The sequence below is a fragment of the Hyalella azteca genome, unplaced genomic scaffold (genome assembly GCF_000764305.2).
Source record: "Hyalella azteca isolate HAZT.00-mixed unplaced genomic scaffold, Hazt_2.0.2 contig7741, whole genome shotgun sequence".
Taxonomy (NCBI): domain Eukaryota; kingdom Metazoa; phylum Arthropoda; class Malacostraca; order Amphipoda; family Hyalellidae; genus Hyalella; species Hyalella azteca.
The window spans coordinates 457510-474095 of record NW_025937857.1 but is presented as its reverse complement, the minus strand read 5'-3'; the positions used below and the strand labels follow the sequence as shown (position 1 = coordinate 474095).

At 38.0% G+C, this 16586-nt stretch overlaps 1 protein-coding gene across 1 annotated transcript; it reads left to right on the top strand.

Moving 5' to 3' along the window:
• Positions 1 to 189: 189 nt before the first annotated feature.
• LOC108677034 (integrin alpha-PS2) lies at positions 190 to 16005 on the top strand. The gene is made up of 15 exons (XM_018165183.1): positions 190 to 274; positions 1209 to 1367; positions 2189 to 2288; positions 4591 to 4685; positions 6929 to 7032; positions 8524 to 8663; positions 9473 to 9615; positions 9955 to 10029; positions 11571 to 11689; positions 11981 to 12068; positions 12873 to 12989; positions 13291 to 13469; positions 14293 to 14426; positions 15507 to 15563; positions 15890 to 16005. The coding sequence occupies exons 1-15, from the start codon at positions 194 to 196 to the stop codon at positions 16003 to 16005; spliced, it is 1707 nt and encodes a 568-aa protein (XP_018020672.1). The 5' UTR covers positions 190 to 193.
• Positions 16006 to 16586: the final 581 nt, after the last annotated feature.

Below are 16586 nucleotides of genomic sequence, written 5' to 3'. Positions count from 1 at the left end.
TCAGTAGGTAAAACACAACATTTTAAATTATGTTGCATGAAAATTTTGTACTTAAATTTTAAGTGAAGAGTTATAAAACACAACATTTTAAATTATGTTGCATGCACATTTTGTACTAAAATTCTAAGTGAGGAGTTATAAAACACAACATTTTAAATTATAATGCATGCAACATTGATTGATACAGGGAGGTATGGCCGCAGCTTCAACCTACTTACTGGAAAAGACCAGCGAAGGCGGTCTCACCACACGGGCATCTCTCTTCACGTCTCAGGTGAATCCCGATGACGTTTTTATTTTAAAATTGCACTATTTAATCAAGTAATTGAATAATGAATACGATTAAGCAATGGTAAATAAATAATTTCATTATTAAGATCCAGCATTTATCTATTCAAACACATAAAAACAAATGTATTATTACAATTAATGAATTTTTAAAACTGGTCACGAGTTTTTCGCTGGCCGAAAACTAACTGGGATTGGCAGTTGATGGCGTGTAAAGACTTCGTGAGGAATGTGATACAACTGTGACTTTTCACAGCTCTCTAACGTGTTACTAATGAATGTGATACAACTGTGACTTTTCACAGCTCTCTAACGTGCTACTAATGAATGTGATGCAACTGTGACCTTGCACAGCTTTCTAACGTGTTACTAATGAATGTGATACAGCAGTGACTTTGCACAGCTTACTAATGTAAGACTTATTACCATCGCCTCTGTATTCAATATTTACTTTCATCATCAAAAGTGGACTTTAATTAGGCTATTAGGGATCCTGATGATGAGTGAAGAAATTAAGGGTGGGGGCGAATATACGTTTATATAGAAGAATAATGTCCTGTTAATACGGGAAAATAATTTTTCAAGTAATTTTTACTAATTTTTGTTACTTTTTTATTATCATTTAACGATTCATACAATTAAAGAAGCACGAACTTTCTGGCAGGAAAACAATTTTCTCTTTGCGTACTGCGGATATAGTCTCGCAGTGTTCGAATAAATCTTAATAATTATTGTGAACTTTTTATTATAATTTAACGATTCATAAAATCTAAGACGCACGATTTTTTGCAGGAAAACAATTTTCTCTTCGCGCACTGCGGATATAGTCTCGCAGTGTTCAAATAAATCTTGATAATTCTTATGAACTTTTTATTATAATTTAACGATTCGCAAAATTAAAGACGCACGATTTTTTTCAGGAAAACAATTTTCTCTTCGCGTACTGCGGATATAGTCTGGCAGTTGGGGACTTCGATGATAACGGCCTAGAGGACGTGGTGGTCGGATGCCCTCAGTACGACAAAGACAAGGGCGCCATCGTTATCTTCTACCAGAAAAAATCAGGCAAAAGTTTTAAAGTGAGATCATTTGGGCTTTTTTTCGCTTCACAACTTATAACTTATATGTATAAGCAATGAAATATATCATAAACACTTCATGGTAAAAATAAAATACTAAAAATGTATCAAATTCTCATTAAAAACAAAAAACTGATTAGTGATTTGACGGATCTATATATTGCCTCAGTAGAACATTCTGTCTGTGATCATGACAAGCTACAGGTTTTCACACCCCAAGGAAACACCAGCACAGAAAAACACTTACACACAATTATGACACTTGGAACGCTGGAGCTGGCCGGCAACAACAAAGTCCTTGGACACCCACCACCTGACATAAGCAGCACAGAAACACAGCTCTCTAGACTGGAGAGAGTACACCTAGCCACTCTAGCCAGGCTTCGCTGCGGCCACCACCCTTCACTACAAACATACGCAAACAGAAAAGGCCAAGCAGACACAGAAACCTGCCCATCCTGCCAGAGAGCTCCCCACACAATCACTCACATTCTCCTGGAATGTCCGCTCTGGCAGGACCTTAGACAACACCACCACATAACCTCGACCCTACAGCTTTGGAGCGACCCCCTGTCGGTGGTGTCGTACTTGCGCGAGGGGGGTCTCTTGTAAAATTGAGACCGGGGAACCACAACAACAACAGGTTTTCATGTAACCCTAATTACCTCATGTGAACATTTATCCACATCATTCACATGTTATTGCTTCGGCACTCGCCAGCATCGGACGGTAATAAGATTAATTACTGGAATCCTCACAACATTCATTCGTGCACTTCAACATGCAACAAATTATTCAACTGCAATGTTTTATTATTATAGATGAAGATGGAGAGTCAACATCGCTTCGGGCTCCAGCCGGAGGCGAGATTCGGCTCCTCGATATCCTGGATCGAAGATGTGGATGGAGATGGATACAGAGGTGACGAGGGATATAACGATATAGAGGTGACGAGGGATATAATGATATAGAGGTGACGAGGGATATAACGATATAGAGGTGACGAGGGATATAACCATATAGAGGTGACGAGGGATATAACGATATAGAGGTGACGAGGGATATAATAATATTGTAACAGAAGGATGTGACTCGCTAAATTTTTCCACCTTCAGTTTTAAATAAAACCTATCACCTTAGATCAGTGGTTCCCAAACTTTTTCAGGCTGGCGCCCTCTTTCGCTCTCTGTTTAATTTCTAGCGCCCCCCACAGACATAAGCCCCTTTCTTGAAATATAGTACGCTGCAATTTTTAAAGAGAAAGGTTAAACACAAATGTGAATTTCAGGAATAGAACCCTATTTAGTGAACCAATATGTTTTTCAGCTGTTTTAACTGTTTGAGCACTAGAAACCTTGAACGTCTCGGGCGAATTTACGGCTGGACTCCATGGCCGGTGTTACGTCTCACGACCAATATCTAAATTCAATTATCAATTAATATCTCCCAAACTAATGAACGCAGTGCTGTCAAACTTCGATCATGTATTCATCAGAACCTAGCGGTGATGTTTAGCTCATAATTTTTTTTCTACTTTCACCTTCATTCGAGAGTTATGCGTGTATTGTGAAACAGGCCAAAATTCGCAGTGATCAAAGAATTTCTTCCAAACTATTGAACATATTTGAACGAAATTTTGAGTATACATTCCCAACTACCAAACGGTGACTTTTTAGCTTATATTTTCTTATTTACCTTCGTTTGCGAATTTTTTTTTCATTTCACCGTCATTCTTGATTTCACACTTCCTTATATTCGGCCCGTATCGCCGGGTAATTTGTCACTTAAATTCGCGGCGATCCAGAAATTTCTTCTAAACTACAGAACAGATTTCAACGAAACTTTGTATATAATTACCTAACCTCACAACGGTGATGTTTAGCTCGTGACGATTTTTTTATTTTGCCTTCGCTCGCGAGGCATACAAATATAGGAGGAACGACCGGCTGTACTACCGGCCGGTTTAACCAAGAGCCGTATACGTATAGCCGTATGACTTGCAAACGAAGGCAAAACGGAAAAATTGTAACGAGCTAAATATCATCCTTGCTGAGGTTATGTATTTAAATACTAAGTTTCATTCAAATCTGTTCAGCGGTTTGGAAAAAATTTCTTGATTACTGCGAATTTAAACACGCATTGCTGTTTAAATCACGAATGAAGGTGAAATGAAAAAAAAACTAGCAAACGAAGGCACAATCGAAAAAATTTTTACGAGTTAAAGCTTACCGCTTGGTAGTTAGGACTGCAAATTAATAATTTCGTTCGAATCTGTTCAGTTATTTGGAAGAAATTCCTTAATCACTGTGAATTTCGGTCCGTATTGCCATATAACTATGGAAAAAACAAACGATGGCAAAATTCAAACAATTTTTAAGAGCTGGACATCATCATTAGGTCCTAATGAATACGTGTACTAAGTTTCATCGAGTTAAGTTCATTAGTTTTAGAGATATTCCTTGATCATTGAATTTAAAAATTGGCCGTGAACCCGCGTCGAGTCCGGCCGTTAATTTGTCCGAGACGTAAACCCAGGAGAGGATAAAAAACAGGTCTGGGTGACAAAACCATCGCTGGGAGTCATGTGCGGCACGTGTTGTGTACAAATCGTCAAACGTTCGAACTTCTGACATCGACTTCGGACTACCGCCCCCTTATCGCCCCCTACCGCCCTCTTCTCCCTTACCGCCCCCCAAAATCTTTCCACCGCCCCTAGGGGGGCGATATCGCCCACTTCGGGAACCACTGCCTTAGATTAAGTGAATGGAGTGAAAAACCGTGGATATCTACATGCAAACAGTTGCCTGTAGAAATGCCAATCCATATGCCGATTACAATCTTTAATTTCCGGTAATGAAATAAGGAAAATTTAGCACATGAATCAAACGTGTGACTATTTCTTGCTGATCACCTGAGGAATTCATGGAATTGAACAAAATATGCAGTAAGTTTACAGAAAAGGAAGATTTTTATAGTTTCTTATAATAATATCATACGATGTTTAACAAATATTATTAATTAACGATATATCACTGATACGCTCATTTGCCCTGCCGAGCCACTTCAGGAGATCCCACATCAGCCCCAAAAGTACAAAGTCTCAGCATTACGTGAACAAAGTGTGTACTGTACAAAGAAGTATGCACATCTCCTGTACAAAGTCTATTTGTACAAAGTCTCAAAAATGTTTTTGGGTGATGTGGTCTCCCCATCTCCTCCCCAGAGCTGGCGGTGGGAGCCCCTGGAGTTGATGACGTCGTGGGGAGCGTGCACATTTTTTGCGGGAGGCTGGGCATTCTGCCAACGGAACCTTGTCAGGTGCGAGATAAATAACGTGTGAATGGGGGGAGTGTGTACAGGGGGAAGAGTTACAGTAACAGAGGGAAGAGTTGCAGTTACAGGGGAAGAGTTACAGTTACAGGGGGAAGAGTTACAGTAACAGGGGGAAGAGTTACAGTAACAGGGGGAAGAGTTACAGTAACAGGGGGAAGAGATACAGTAACAGAGGGAAGAGTTGCAGTTACAGGGGGAAGAGTTGCAGTTACAGGGGAAGAGTTACAGTTACAGGGGAAGAGTTACAGTAACAGGGGGAAGAGTTACAGTAACAGGTGGGAGAGTTACAGTTACAGTAACAAAGGGAAGAGTTACAGTTACAGAGAAAATTTTAAATACGGGGAAAAATATGACGATAACAGAATTAATTTTTGTTAAAAAACTACTTCTATGGATAATAATATTTAATGTCAGAAGTTTGTAAAAGAGTTCTCATTCCACTTTTTCATCGAAAATGCGATAAAGTTAATCGAAAATTGTACGAAGTTAAATATGGGGAAAATATTATATAAGATTGATTTGGATATCATAAACAGTTGTTTGACAAAATAAGGGAAACACCTGACATTTTGATATCGTAATTTTTGAACATGTTATAAACAATGAAAACGTGTCATATATTTTTATGATTTATTGTTGATTTATTGTTTATTATGGCTGTTAATTGATATTTTATCATTGCATAGATATTTTTAGTAACTTTTCATGTCTTTAACCTAACTTATAACCTATAAATGACAAAGCTCTCAGACTTTCAAAGAGGTCAAATTGTTAGTGCCCGGATGATATCTGTAGGTGCTATTGTGGCCAAATATTCCCGAACGCTTGCCGTTTCTAGAGGTAGTACTGTCTTAAAAATGTCTTTTTTTGAAAAGGAATGTAAAACGTCCTTAGCAAAGCCCATATCTGGCTGGAAGTCGAAGTTGTCTAAATGACTGTACAAATGAGTCATTTAATCCCGCCTGCTTCCTCTCAACCGTAAAACATGACGGAGGATCTGTGATGATCTGGGGTGTTATTTCTTGGAAATCTGGCGGACCAATGATTTCTGCTCATGGAAGAATTTACAACTGTGATTATTTGAGAATTTCGAAGGACCAAATTGATCCAATGGTTCAATCACTGTTTCCGGTGGGAAACGCCATCTTTCAAGATGATAATGCCCCAATTCATACAGCTGAATTGTTAAAAATCGGTACGGTTATTTGACCACCACAATCACCAAAACTAAATATTATCGGCATTTATGGTCGATTTTACAGATGCAAGTCAGAAGTCGGTTCCCGCTGCAATCGTCTTAAAAAGAGCTGGATGGAGTTTTAAATGAAGAATGGGTTAACATTTATTTTGAAACAATTCAAACAGTTTGTATGAATACAATACCTTGGTTAATTGAGGTTGGAATTGCTTCAAAAGGTGGACCTACTCCACACTAAAATATATTTTGTGAATTTCTAAGGTGTTTCCCTTATTTTGTGTAACCCCTGTAGCCTGTGTGTCATGTCATTTAATTACACTAGTGCACTTATGACCTTATGACCCTATGATGAGTTTAGGACTTCCTAGTCCCCGGTCACGCTGATGCGCCGCCTTCGTCGTCCTCCGTCTCCGAGTCGTCGCTAGGCAGGTCACCCCGCCCTCGGGTCCCGGATGTAACGTTGGACGTGTTCCGTCTATTTGCCCTCCTTTTGGCCAGCTGATGCAAGATGCTGTTGCTTGTCACTTGCTGAGGGTAGTTTCCCATTACTGGACAGTCCGGGATCTTTCTCAACCAATTTTCCAGTCGTGTCTTGAAAGTTGCAGGGGTGAACTTCCCTCCTCTCAGCGCTTTTGGCAGGGCATTAAAGAACCTCGGTCCTACCACGGACAGTGATCCCTCACGAAGAGCTGTATTAGTATTATTGTGCACATGTATTTGTGCTATTGTGTCGTAGTATTCGTATTATTGTGTCGTTGTATCTGTGTTATTGTGTCGTAGTATTCGTATTATTGTGTCGTAGTACATGTATTTTTGTTTCGGCTGTTTTTATATTACTGTACAGTTGTATTTGTATTATTGTGCAGTTATATTTTTATTATCGTGCACTTGTTTTTTGTATTATTGTACAGTTATATTTGTATTATTGTGCAGCTTTATTTGCATTATTGCGTAGTTGTATTAATTGGATGATTGCACAGTTGTATTAATTTTATTATTGCGAACTTGTATTAATTGTAATATTACCCAGATTTTACGCGCTGAGGAAGGCATGCGGAACTTCGGCTGGGCCATAGCCTCCGGGTCCGGCAATTTGGCAGTGTCCGCATATGGGCAGAGCGTGGCCGTTTTCAAGTGAGTGCAAGTCAAATTTATTATTTTGTCTAATTATGTTACACATAAATTATTTTTAAATGTTATCAAAAAAATATTTACACGTTACTCAATTAATAATTATTTTATTAATTAGAAAATATTGATTAACCATACTTTCAGAGGTAGAAGGATAAATTATTAACAGAGATAAATTATTTTTAAAGGTTATCAAAAAATATTTACACATTACTTAATTAGTAATTATTTATTAATTAGAAAATTATTAATTAACCTTACTTTCAGAGATAGAAGGATCTTGCATTTGAATACTCGTACTTTCTCTAAGAAGTTTCTTAACATTTGAGTTAGTGGAGACTAAATCTAAGGTGAAAACCACGGAACGAAAAGCTATAATATATTTGTGTCGCGTATACTGGGCTTTCAAAGATATTTTTTCTGATTGTTAATGAATTATTTATCGTGTTTCTTATCACCAATAATTTTTTGAAGTTTTTAGTCCTGATTAAGTTCGATTGCCTGCAGTAATATGATATTAATGATTCAATAGATCATACGATGCTATACAAATGCCCGGTGCTTTCACATGGGTAAAAACGACGAAGTAGTTTTTACGAAGTAGTCAAATATTAGTAGTAATTAGAAACGAAGCAGTAATATTAATTTTAATTCTTAAATGAATCACTTAATTAATTACTGATTCAATAAAACCGGCACTCAGAGAAGCGGTTGGGTTATATTGCCCAAATGGTGACGCACTCTGTGCGTATAGCATTAAAACGCCCCTTTTACCTGGCTAAACTGTGCCCACACAAGGATGATATCTGGACAAAATATTCTTATTTTCCTCATGGTTTACCTGCGATATTATTTTCCTTATTGTTTACCTGCGATATTATTCTCCTTATTGTTTACCTGTGATATTATTTTATTTATTATTTACCTGCAATATTATTTTCTTTATTATTTACCTGCAATATTATTTTCCTTATTGTTTACCTGCGATATTATTTTCCTTATTGTTTACCTGCGATATTCTTATACACATCTAGATGTGTATAAGAGACAGCCTTATTGTTTACCTGCGATATTATTTTCCTTATTGTTTACCTGCGATATTATTTTCCTTATTGTTTACCTACGATATTATTTTCCTTATTGTTTACCTGCGATATTATTTTTCTTATTGTTTACCTGCGATATTATTTTCCTTATTGTTTACCTGCGATATCATTTTCCTTGTTTACCTGTGACATCATTGTCCTTATTGTTTACCTGCGATATTATTTTTCGTATTGTTTACCTTCAATATTATTCTCCTTATTGTTTACCTACGATATTATTCTCCTTATTGTCTACCTGCGATATTATTTTTCTTATTGTTTACCTTCAATGTTATTTTCCATATTGTTTACCTGCGATATTATTTTCCTTATTGTCTACCTGCGATATTATTTTCCTTATTGTTTACCTGCGATTTTATTTTCCTTGTTGTCTACCTCACTGATCTAGACGCCTTCCTGTGATCATTGCGTCGGTGGAGGTGCTGCTTCAGGGTCGCCTGCCCTACGAGACGCTGGGACCTGTGAACGTGTCGGTCTGCTTGTCCTACACCTTCAGGAGGTCCTCAGACTTCGACGACTCAGGCAGATGTAGGCTAATGTTTTCGATTTTTTATTAACATTTAAATTAGAGGAAAAATGCAAACCCTGCCAGACTGCATAGTTTTACAACTTTAAAATGGTACCGTGTCCAAATAAAATTGTAGAATAAAATTGAACAAAATTGTAAATAATTTGAAATTCTCAGTCCTAATGCCAATTGCGGTCAATTTTCTGGCTTGTTTCGCTAATAACAACTTGTTACTGGATTAAAATTTATGACTTTGTTTACAATTATTTCGAATTCTTCACAATCTTGGGGTAGGATTGGGTTACTCATACGCTTACATGAAAGAGATTATTTTCAATTCGTACGTACTTCTTAAGCTTTTGTATGGCATCCAATGTTTACAAAAGCCGCAGCGCAATAGGGTGATGAGTTAAGTTCATCGCAATAAAATTTTAATTAAAGGACTGTAATAAAAATAAGAACAGAGATCATTTTTAGCGCATTTTCTCATTAATGGAAAAATGGGCGCTATTGTGCTCGTCATGTCCGTCCGTCCGTCCGTGACCACGTTTTCGTCGACGAAAAAATGCGCTCTCTGTCACTCACTGCAGTGAGATGGTGTACCTTACTTCGTCAATTTGCTTTTTATAAAAAAATTTATTAGAAATATATTTGTGAAGTCACATGAGCCATATTGTTGGCTGAAGTAATTGTTGGAATATAAAGTTTTGAAGTTTTGCCAGCAATGAGTGGTGGCTGCAAGGTACATCATAGCAGCTGCCTTTGATAATAAAAGTTTTATTCACTTCGTCGATATTTTGTTAATTAATTTTTTACCTTCACTAAAAAGGGTTTAACGCGATGCTGCGGCTTGACGATGGCGTTGGAAATCCACGTCTGATTTTCGAAGGCACGAAAGAGAGTACAAAGGAGTTTGCTGTACAAGTGAAGGCAAACAGTCAATTGTGCCGGAACTTCCAAGTCATGCTTCAGGTTTGTGGTTACGAGTAATCTACAGACAAAATTTCGCATCTAAGCATCAGTTTTGTGGCAACGAGTAATGAGTAATGAGACATTTTAATTCACTTACCAGTTTTGTGGCAACCAGGAATCCGGTGTGACTAAATTCGCAATCAAGATTCACATTACTATGACCTGTAAAAGTTTCTGCTAACATGCCAACCATGATTGATGCTCCATATGGTTTCAGTTACGCTGTAGGCGTAGCTCGAAGTTATTAATCATTTAATGCTTGGATATTTAAGAAGTAAAATTAGGTTAATTTTTCATTTAGTAATGGAAGATTAATGAGACGCTACGTATCTATTGCAGACGAGATCACAAAACCCTTATGCTCAGTACAAGCTTACCGCCAACGCCTCGCTTGTGGCCAACCAGCCCCTAGTGGTGAGTGAGTTTGTGGCAGATGATGGAATTTTACCTTGTCAGATATATTGCTGTCAGCGATTTTGTTCGGTCTAAAGTAGATATACAGTAGACAGGATTCTTTACCGAATGGCACAATGACGTCGTTAATTTTTTTCGCGTCTAAAGACCTAATTACTGGATTTAACGTTAGTAGATAAAGATTTGATGCGTACACAATGACTACCGTTAGTGTTCGTACCGAAAGACCTGGTGACTGGAGTTACTGTCAATAGACTCGGGCTTAACCAGTGATAATGGTCTATTTATCTGTATTTGGGTATGCCGAGGTCCAGGTTGTGATAGATGTAGGATGATATGCACAGGTCCCGCTTGTGATGAATATAGGATGATATGCCCAGGTCCTGGTCGTGATGAATATAGGATGATATGCCCAGGTCCCGCTTGTGATGAATATAGGATGATATGCCCAGGTCCCGCTTGTGATGAATATAGGATGATATGCCCAGGTCCCGGTCGTGATGAATATAGGATGATATGCCCAGGTCCCGGCCGTGATGAACATAGGATGATATGCCCAAGTCCCGGTCGTGATGAATATAGGATGATATGCCCAGGTCCCGGCCGTGATGAACATAGGATGATATGCCCAAGTCCCGGTCGTGATGAATATAGGATGATATGCCCAGGTCCCGGTCGTGATGGATATAGGATGATATGCCCAGGTCCCGGTCGTGATGAATATAGGATTGTGAACGATGAACATCGTTCACTGAAATATTCACTGCTCGATTGATACGAACATTTATTCCCATGTGAATTTTTTGGCTAGATTGTCCTGTTGCGAAGCTGCGCTTGTAACATTTGAATCGGACCTATAGCAAGTGGAACTACGTGGGGCGAGGTCAGGTCTGAGCGGCTGTGAGTCAGGTAGTCAGTCGTGTCCCGCCAGCCCTATAGTGAGGTTCTAACCTGAACTCACCTCGCTCCGTTGCTCCACTAGCGATATTGTGCCCTAGCGGCTAGCGCTAGTTACTGTGGCTGTGCTCTATATGCTCCATCAAGCAGTGTAATGTCCATCGTGCTTGTTCTGTCATTTTTTAAACGTATCCCTTTGAAGTGCTTTGCTGAAATAAAACTGAGTTTTATTCGTGTAATCGAAGTTTTAATGAAAGACATCCCAGTGCAATAATGTGTAATTTAGCTTTAGCAAAAAATCCTTGAACTTATTACAAGATAGTTGCCGGCGTTTGGCCGTGGAGCTTCGATCATCCTGACAAGATTAAAGGTAGCGGCACACGTCCGGTGACAGGATGATATGTCCAGGTCCTGATTTTGATGAATATGGGTACGCACACAGTGAAAGCAGGTTTGCCCGCGCGGGCAACCTGCTCCAACCTGCCACAAGAATGAACATAGGATAATAATGTAAGTGTTCACAGTGAAAACCTGTACGAATAGGCTTCTGTATTCTATGGTTTCATGCGCCAGCCTGAGCAGGTAACCAGCACGCTGGCAACCTGCTTTCACTGTGTGCGTACCCTTAAGGATGATATGCCCAGGCCCCTGTCGTGCCCGACTACCGTGTGTCGTTGAGGTCCAGCACGACTCTGGTCCACGACCTGAAGTGCGACGGCAGCACTTGCTTCACGAAAGCCACGCTTGACATACGGGGTCAGAGGTTAGTTTTTCTAAAATAGCAGCTGAAACTAAAGAATAAATCATAAAGGTTTTTATCAATCCGTTATTCATGTTAGGCGTTGAATTTTTGCTTGATTAAAATTTCATCAATCACTAGGAGCCTAATAGTCTTGCCTTCCTAATCGTTTTGGTTAATATTACGTTTTGTTAAAATTAAATGAGTATAAATTTATTTACTTGAAAACTACCATTAATGTATGTGTTAATGGCTTCATTCATATATGAAGCTGCCGTTCGTTTATTAGCAGCTAAATTATCTTTAATATTTCAGTTCCTACACGTATAAAGCGGACAATCCATACGTCGTGGAAGTGACTTTGGCAGTAGAAGGAGATACCGCGTACTTGCCGAAGATCACTGTGAGCTACCGAACTTTCAGTTTTGAGCCCTAGTATTTAATTAAGATCCTGTCTAGTTTTTTTGCGAAAATTTGTTTCCATTTGTCTACATTTTGTCCGATAATTTTTTGTTTCAGTTCTGTGAATAATTTTTACTAGAATTCTACTTAGTATTCTATGCAGTGATAATAAGTATTCTGATATATAGTAACGACCTAACTTGATTCCCCCAGTGTCTGTTTGATGATGTGTTGATTTCCCCAGTGTTTGTTGATGTATTCATTCCCCAGTGTTTGTTCTTGTGTTAATTCCTCCAGTGTTTGTTGATGTGTTCATTCCACCAGTGTTTATTGATTTGTTCATTCGCCCAGTGTTTGTATATGTGTGTTTATTCTCCCAGTGTTTGTTAATGTGTTTTTTCTCCCAGTGTTTGTTAATGTGTTTATTCTCCCAGTGTTTGTTAATGTGTTTTTTCTCCTTGTTAATGTGTTTATTCTCCCAGTGTTTGTTAATGTGTTTTTTCTCCCAGTGTTTGTTAATGTGTTTATCCACCCAGTGGTTGTTAATGTGTTTATTCTCCCAGTGTTTGTTACTGTGTTTATTCTCCCAGTGTTTATTGATGTTATATTTCCTGCAGCGTTAATTGATGTGTTTATTTCCCCAGTGTTTGTTAATGTTTTTTTTCCTAGTGTTTGTTAATGTGTTTATTCTCCCAGTGTTGTTAATGTGTTTATTCTCCCAGTGTTTACTAATGTTTATATTCTCCCTGTATTTATTGATGTTATATTTGCTGCAGCGTTAATTGATGTGTTCGTGCTGTTACAGGTCAACACAAATGGGCTGCTGTCACATAGCAAGGGAACCGATAATAAAGAAATTACAATTGATGACGATGGGACGCTCGTAGTCTGTACTTACCAAGGCTCATTAAACAACGAGACGGTATTCTTTTGTTCCTTTATGACATCTCCAAATCCAAGTTTACTCATTGATTACTGAATACTAAGGCAATAGTTCGTATTTTTATAAAAAATCATTGTTTTAATTTAATTAATGGGACTATCTTCAATACACACTCTTTTTTGGTGATAGATTCCATTATTTTTTATCCCGTCATTGAACTATGATGCGTAAAGTTAATTATGAGCAATACTTTCGACATTTTTATGCCAAAAACTTACTGCGAGAATTTGGACGGTTCTGAATTAAAAAAAATTTATAATATGATGGTTGCATTGTGCAGAAAAACTTTACCCTGGAGTTCTTACCATCAAAAATCCTAAAAGAAACCGCAACTCAACGAGAGCCCAGACTTGACATCACAGCTAACTTCACATCCTTGTCCAACCTGACGACCGACAGTCGTGTGGTTGCTTCCCTTACTTCGACTGTACAAGTCGACGTTGAATCAAAACTCGACGGGTGAGTGCTTCTCTTACCTCGACTGTACAATTCGACGGTAAGTCAAAACTCGACGGGTGAGAGATTCTCTTACCTCGACTGTACAAGTCGACGGTAAGTCAATACTCGACGGGTGAGAGCTTCTCTTACCTCGACTGTACAAGTCGACGTATACAAGTCAGAACTCGACGGGTAAGTGCTTCTCTTACCTCGACTGTACAAGTCGACGTTAAGTCAGAACTCGACGGGTAAGTGCTTCTCTTACCTCGACTGTACAAGTCGACGTTAAATCAAAACTCGACGGGTAAGTGCTTCTCGTACCTAGACTGTACAAGTCGATGTTAAATCAAAACTGGACGGGTTTGTGTCGAGTGAACCTACGAGTAATTAACCAGGCGGATGTTGTGAACAATGTATTTGAGTATTGTAAAGTTTGCGCCCCAAACGTTGGCGGACAAAGCTGCAGTGAAATGACTAGTTACTGAATTTACGAAGAAAGAAAAAGTCAATCTCTAAGAAGTTCGGATGGTTGTTAGACTGCTGACTATTTGAGGAAAAAAATGAACAATAAAATAAATAACGAATATCGATGGTCCCTACATATCTTCGTCCACTCAATGTCTGCGGTAAATAAATATAAGCTTAAACCTACATCACAGGGTAATATATAAATGACTAGAATTGGTTAGATATACAATTATGATTGTGTTTTCTCCTCGCCTGAGGTGTGTACACTCTTTTCATTTAGTTGTTGTTAATTTGTCTTGTATATTCAGTTTTAATAATTAATACGTCGCTTCTGTATTCGATGTAAATTATTAATATCTTAGTTCTCGTCACCCAGACGTGTGGAACCCGCCAATTTCACCGAAAAAAAGAAGGAACCGAGGGAAAACATCATGTACAATTTTACTCTCAAGAACGAAGATTCCTTCCCTTATGACGTCACCATCAAGCTCACCATGAACAACAACACAAGTGAGTTTGGAATTAATGAAACGATAGAGACCATGACATGTTTATAAAAAATATAACTCAGTACTCACAGCAGTGAGTGACAGAGAGCGCATTTTCTCGTCGACGAAAATTTGAGGTCACGGACGGACGGACAGACGGACGGACAGACAGACGGACATGGCGAGCACAATAGTGCATTTTTTCCATAAATGAGAAAATGCGCTAATAATGGCAACTCGCACTTTTTTCTTTCTTCCTGACTCTGCGTAAGTGAATATTATTTCTTATATCGAGTAACAAAAATATTGATACAAATGCCTACTCTTGCTTTCTATGTTAAAAAGGATTTTTTGTACAATATTGCATCTATAATACCACAATTCTTGGCACGTTTGTAAACTCAAAATTCGTATGAAGTTAATTTCTGGAATTTTAAGCAATTTATACGTCCATATTGAACGAAAATCTCTGGTGAGTGTGACGACAAACATTGACGAACCGACACGAAGTGGTTCACGTAGTTTTTTGATCAGTTTTTAAAATGTTGTTGCGTCGGTCTGTTAGATGTTTAACCTGTCCGCTATTTGACCTGTCCGCTGTTTGACCTGTCCGCTGTTTGACCTGTCCGCTGTTTGACCTGTCCGCTGTTTGACCTGTCCGCTGTTTGACCTGTCCGCTGTTTGAACTGTCCGCTGTTTGACCTGTCCGCTGTATGACCTGTCCGCTGTTTGACCTGTCCGCTGTTTGACCTGTCCGCTGTTTGACCTGTCCGCTGTCTGTCTCTTATACACATCTAGATGTGTATAAGAGACAGGTTTGACATGTCCGCTGTTTGACCTGTCCGCTGTTTGACCTGTCTGCTGCCATGACCAACACAAATTCATATTTAGAAAAAGTGTTACACATTTAAGACATATTCGTCTCAGTAAAGTTAGTTGGAGAAGAAACATAGCTCGTTATACAAAATATTCTTTGCCTCTAACGGACATTTTTTATTAGAAGATCTTTGTAAGGCGAACATCATTTCTACAGCAAAATTTATACAGTAAACTAATATGATTTAAACTATTTGATAAGTTTACATAATGATTTTTTAAACAGAGTCCGAATGTTTGGATTCCTTCTCGACGGCTGAAGACTCGCGGTGTCAGCTTGGAGGTGAGATTCTCAACTAGTCTAATTATTTAGCTTATCTATAGCATATTCACTTTAAACATAAATTTTCGATGACATAATTGAACCTAAATTTTCTCTTGTCTTTCTGGATTCAATAAAAACAGTAGAAAAAAATTCTTTTCTATCACCATGTGTTTGTTTCTTGAAATATAAGTCTGCAAAATGCCATGTATGTAACGATGATTTCATGATAATATTATATATTCTCAGACAGTAATGCGGTAATATATTGTCAGACAGTAACATATTCTCAGACAGTAATGACAGTAATATGTTCTCAGACAGTAATGACAGTAATATATTCTCAGACAGTAACACAGGCTCGCTGTTTGTCTGCACATTCCCCGACCTCGGCGTAGGCGCTAAGGCGAGCGTCGCTCTGAACGCATCTATACTCGTGATGGAGGTGACTAATTACTTTTAAATTAATGCATTCATTATGATTTATTCTATTTACACTTATCCCTCTTCAACTCGGGTATTATTTGCGTTACTGAAAGGTTTATTTAAAAAAAAATTGAATTACAAAATTAATTCGGCTGGAGTCCAAAATTACGATGTATGTTTTTTGATTCAGAGATGTTTTTGAGTATATTCGCCTTTTCAAACATTTTTTTGTCAACGTCGCGTATGCAGAATAGTTATCGTTTTGGGATATTACCTGGAATTTCTTCTATTACCTGGAGTTTCTTTTATTACCTGAAATTTCTTCTATTACCTGGAGTTTTTTCTATTACCTGGAGTTTTTATTTAACGAAGCAATTAATGCATTCATTATAATTTATTCTATTTAACGAAGCAATTAATGCATTCATTATGATTTATTATATTTAACGAAGCAATTAATGCATTCATTATAATTTATTCTATTTAACGAAGCAATTAATGCATTCATTATGATTTATTCTATTTAACAATCTCTCTTCAATTCACATGTTATTTTCGTAACTTTAAGGATTTTTTGAAAGAAATCAGAAGTATATAATTAAATTGGCCGTCGTCCAA

Bases quoted from the DNA above. Each gene is read 5' to 3' on its own strand.
- LOC108677034 (XM_018165183.1), top strand. From the start codon at position 194: ATGGCCGCAGCTTCAACCTACTTACTGGAAAAGACCAGCGAAGGCGGT. The intron at 12,069-12,872 runs GTGAGCTACCGA...GTGCTGTTACAG, and splicing joins CGTACTTGCCGAAGATCACT to GTCAACACAAATGGGCTGCT. The intron at 14,427-15,506 runs GTGAGTTTGGAA...TTTTTTAAACAG, and splicing joins CACCATGAACAACAACACAA to AGTCCGAATGTTTGGATTCC.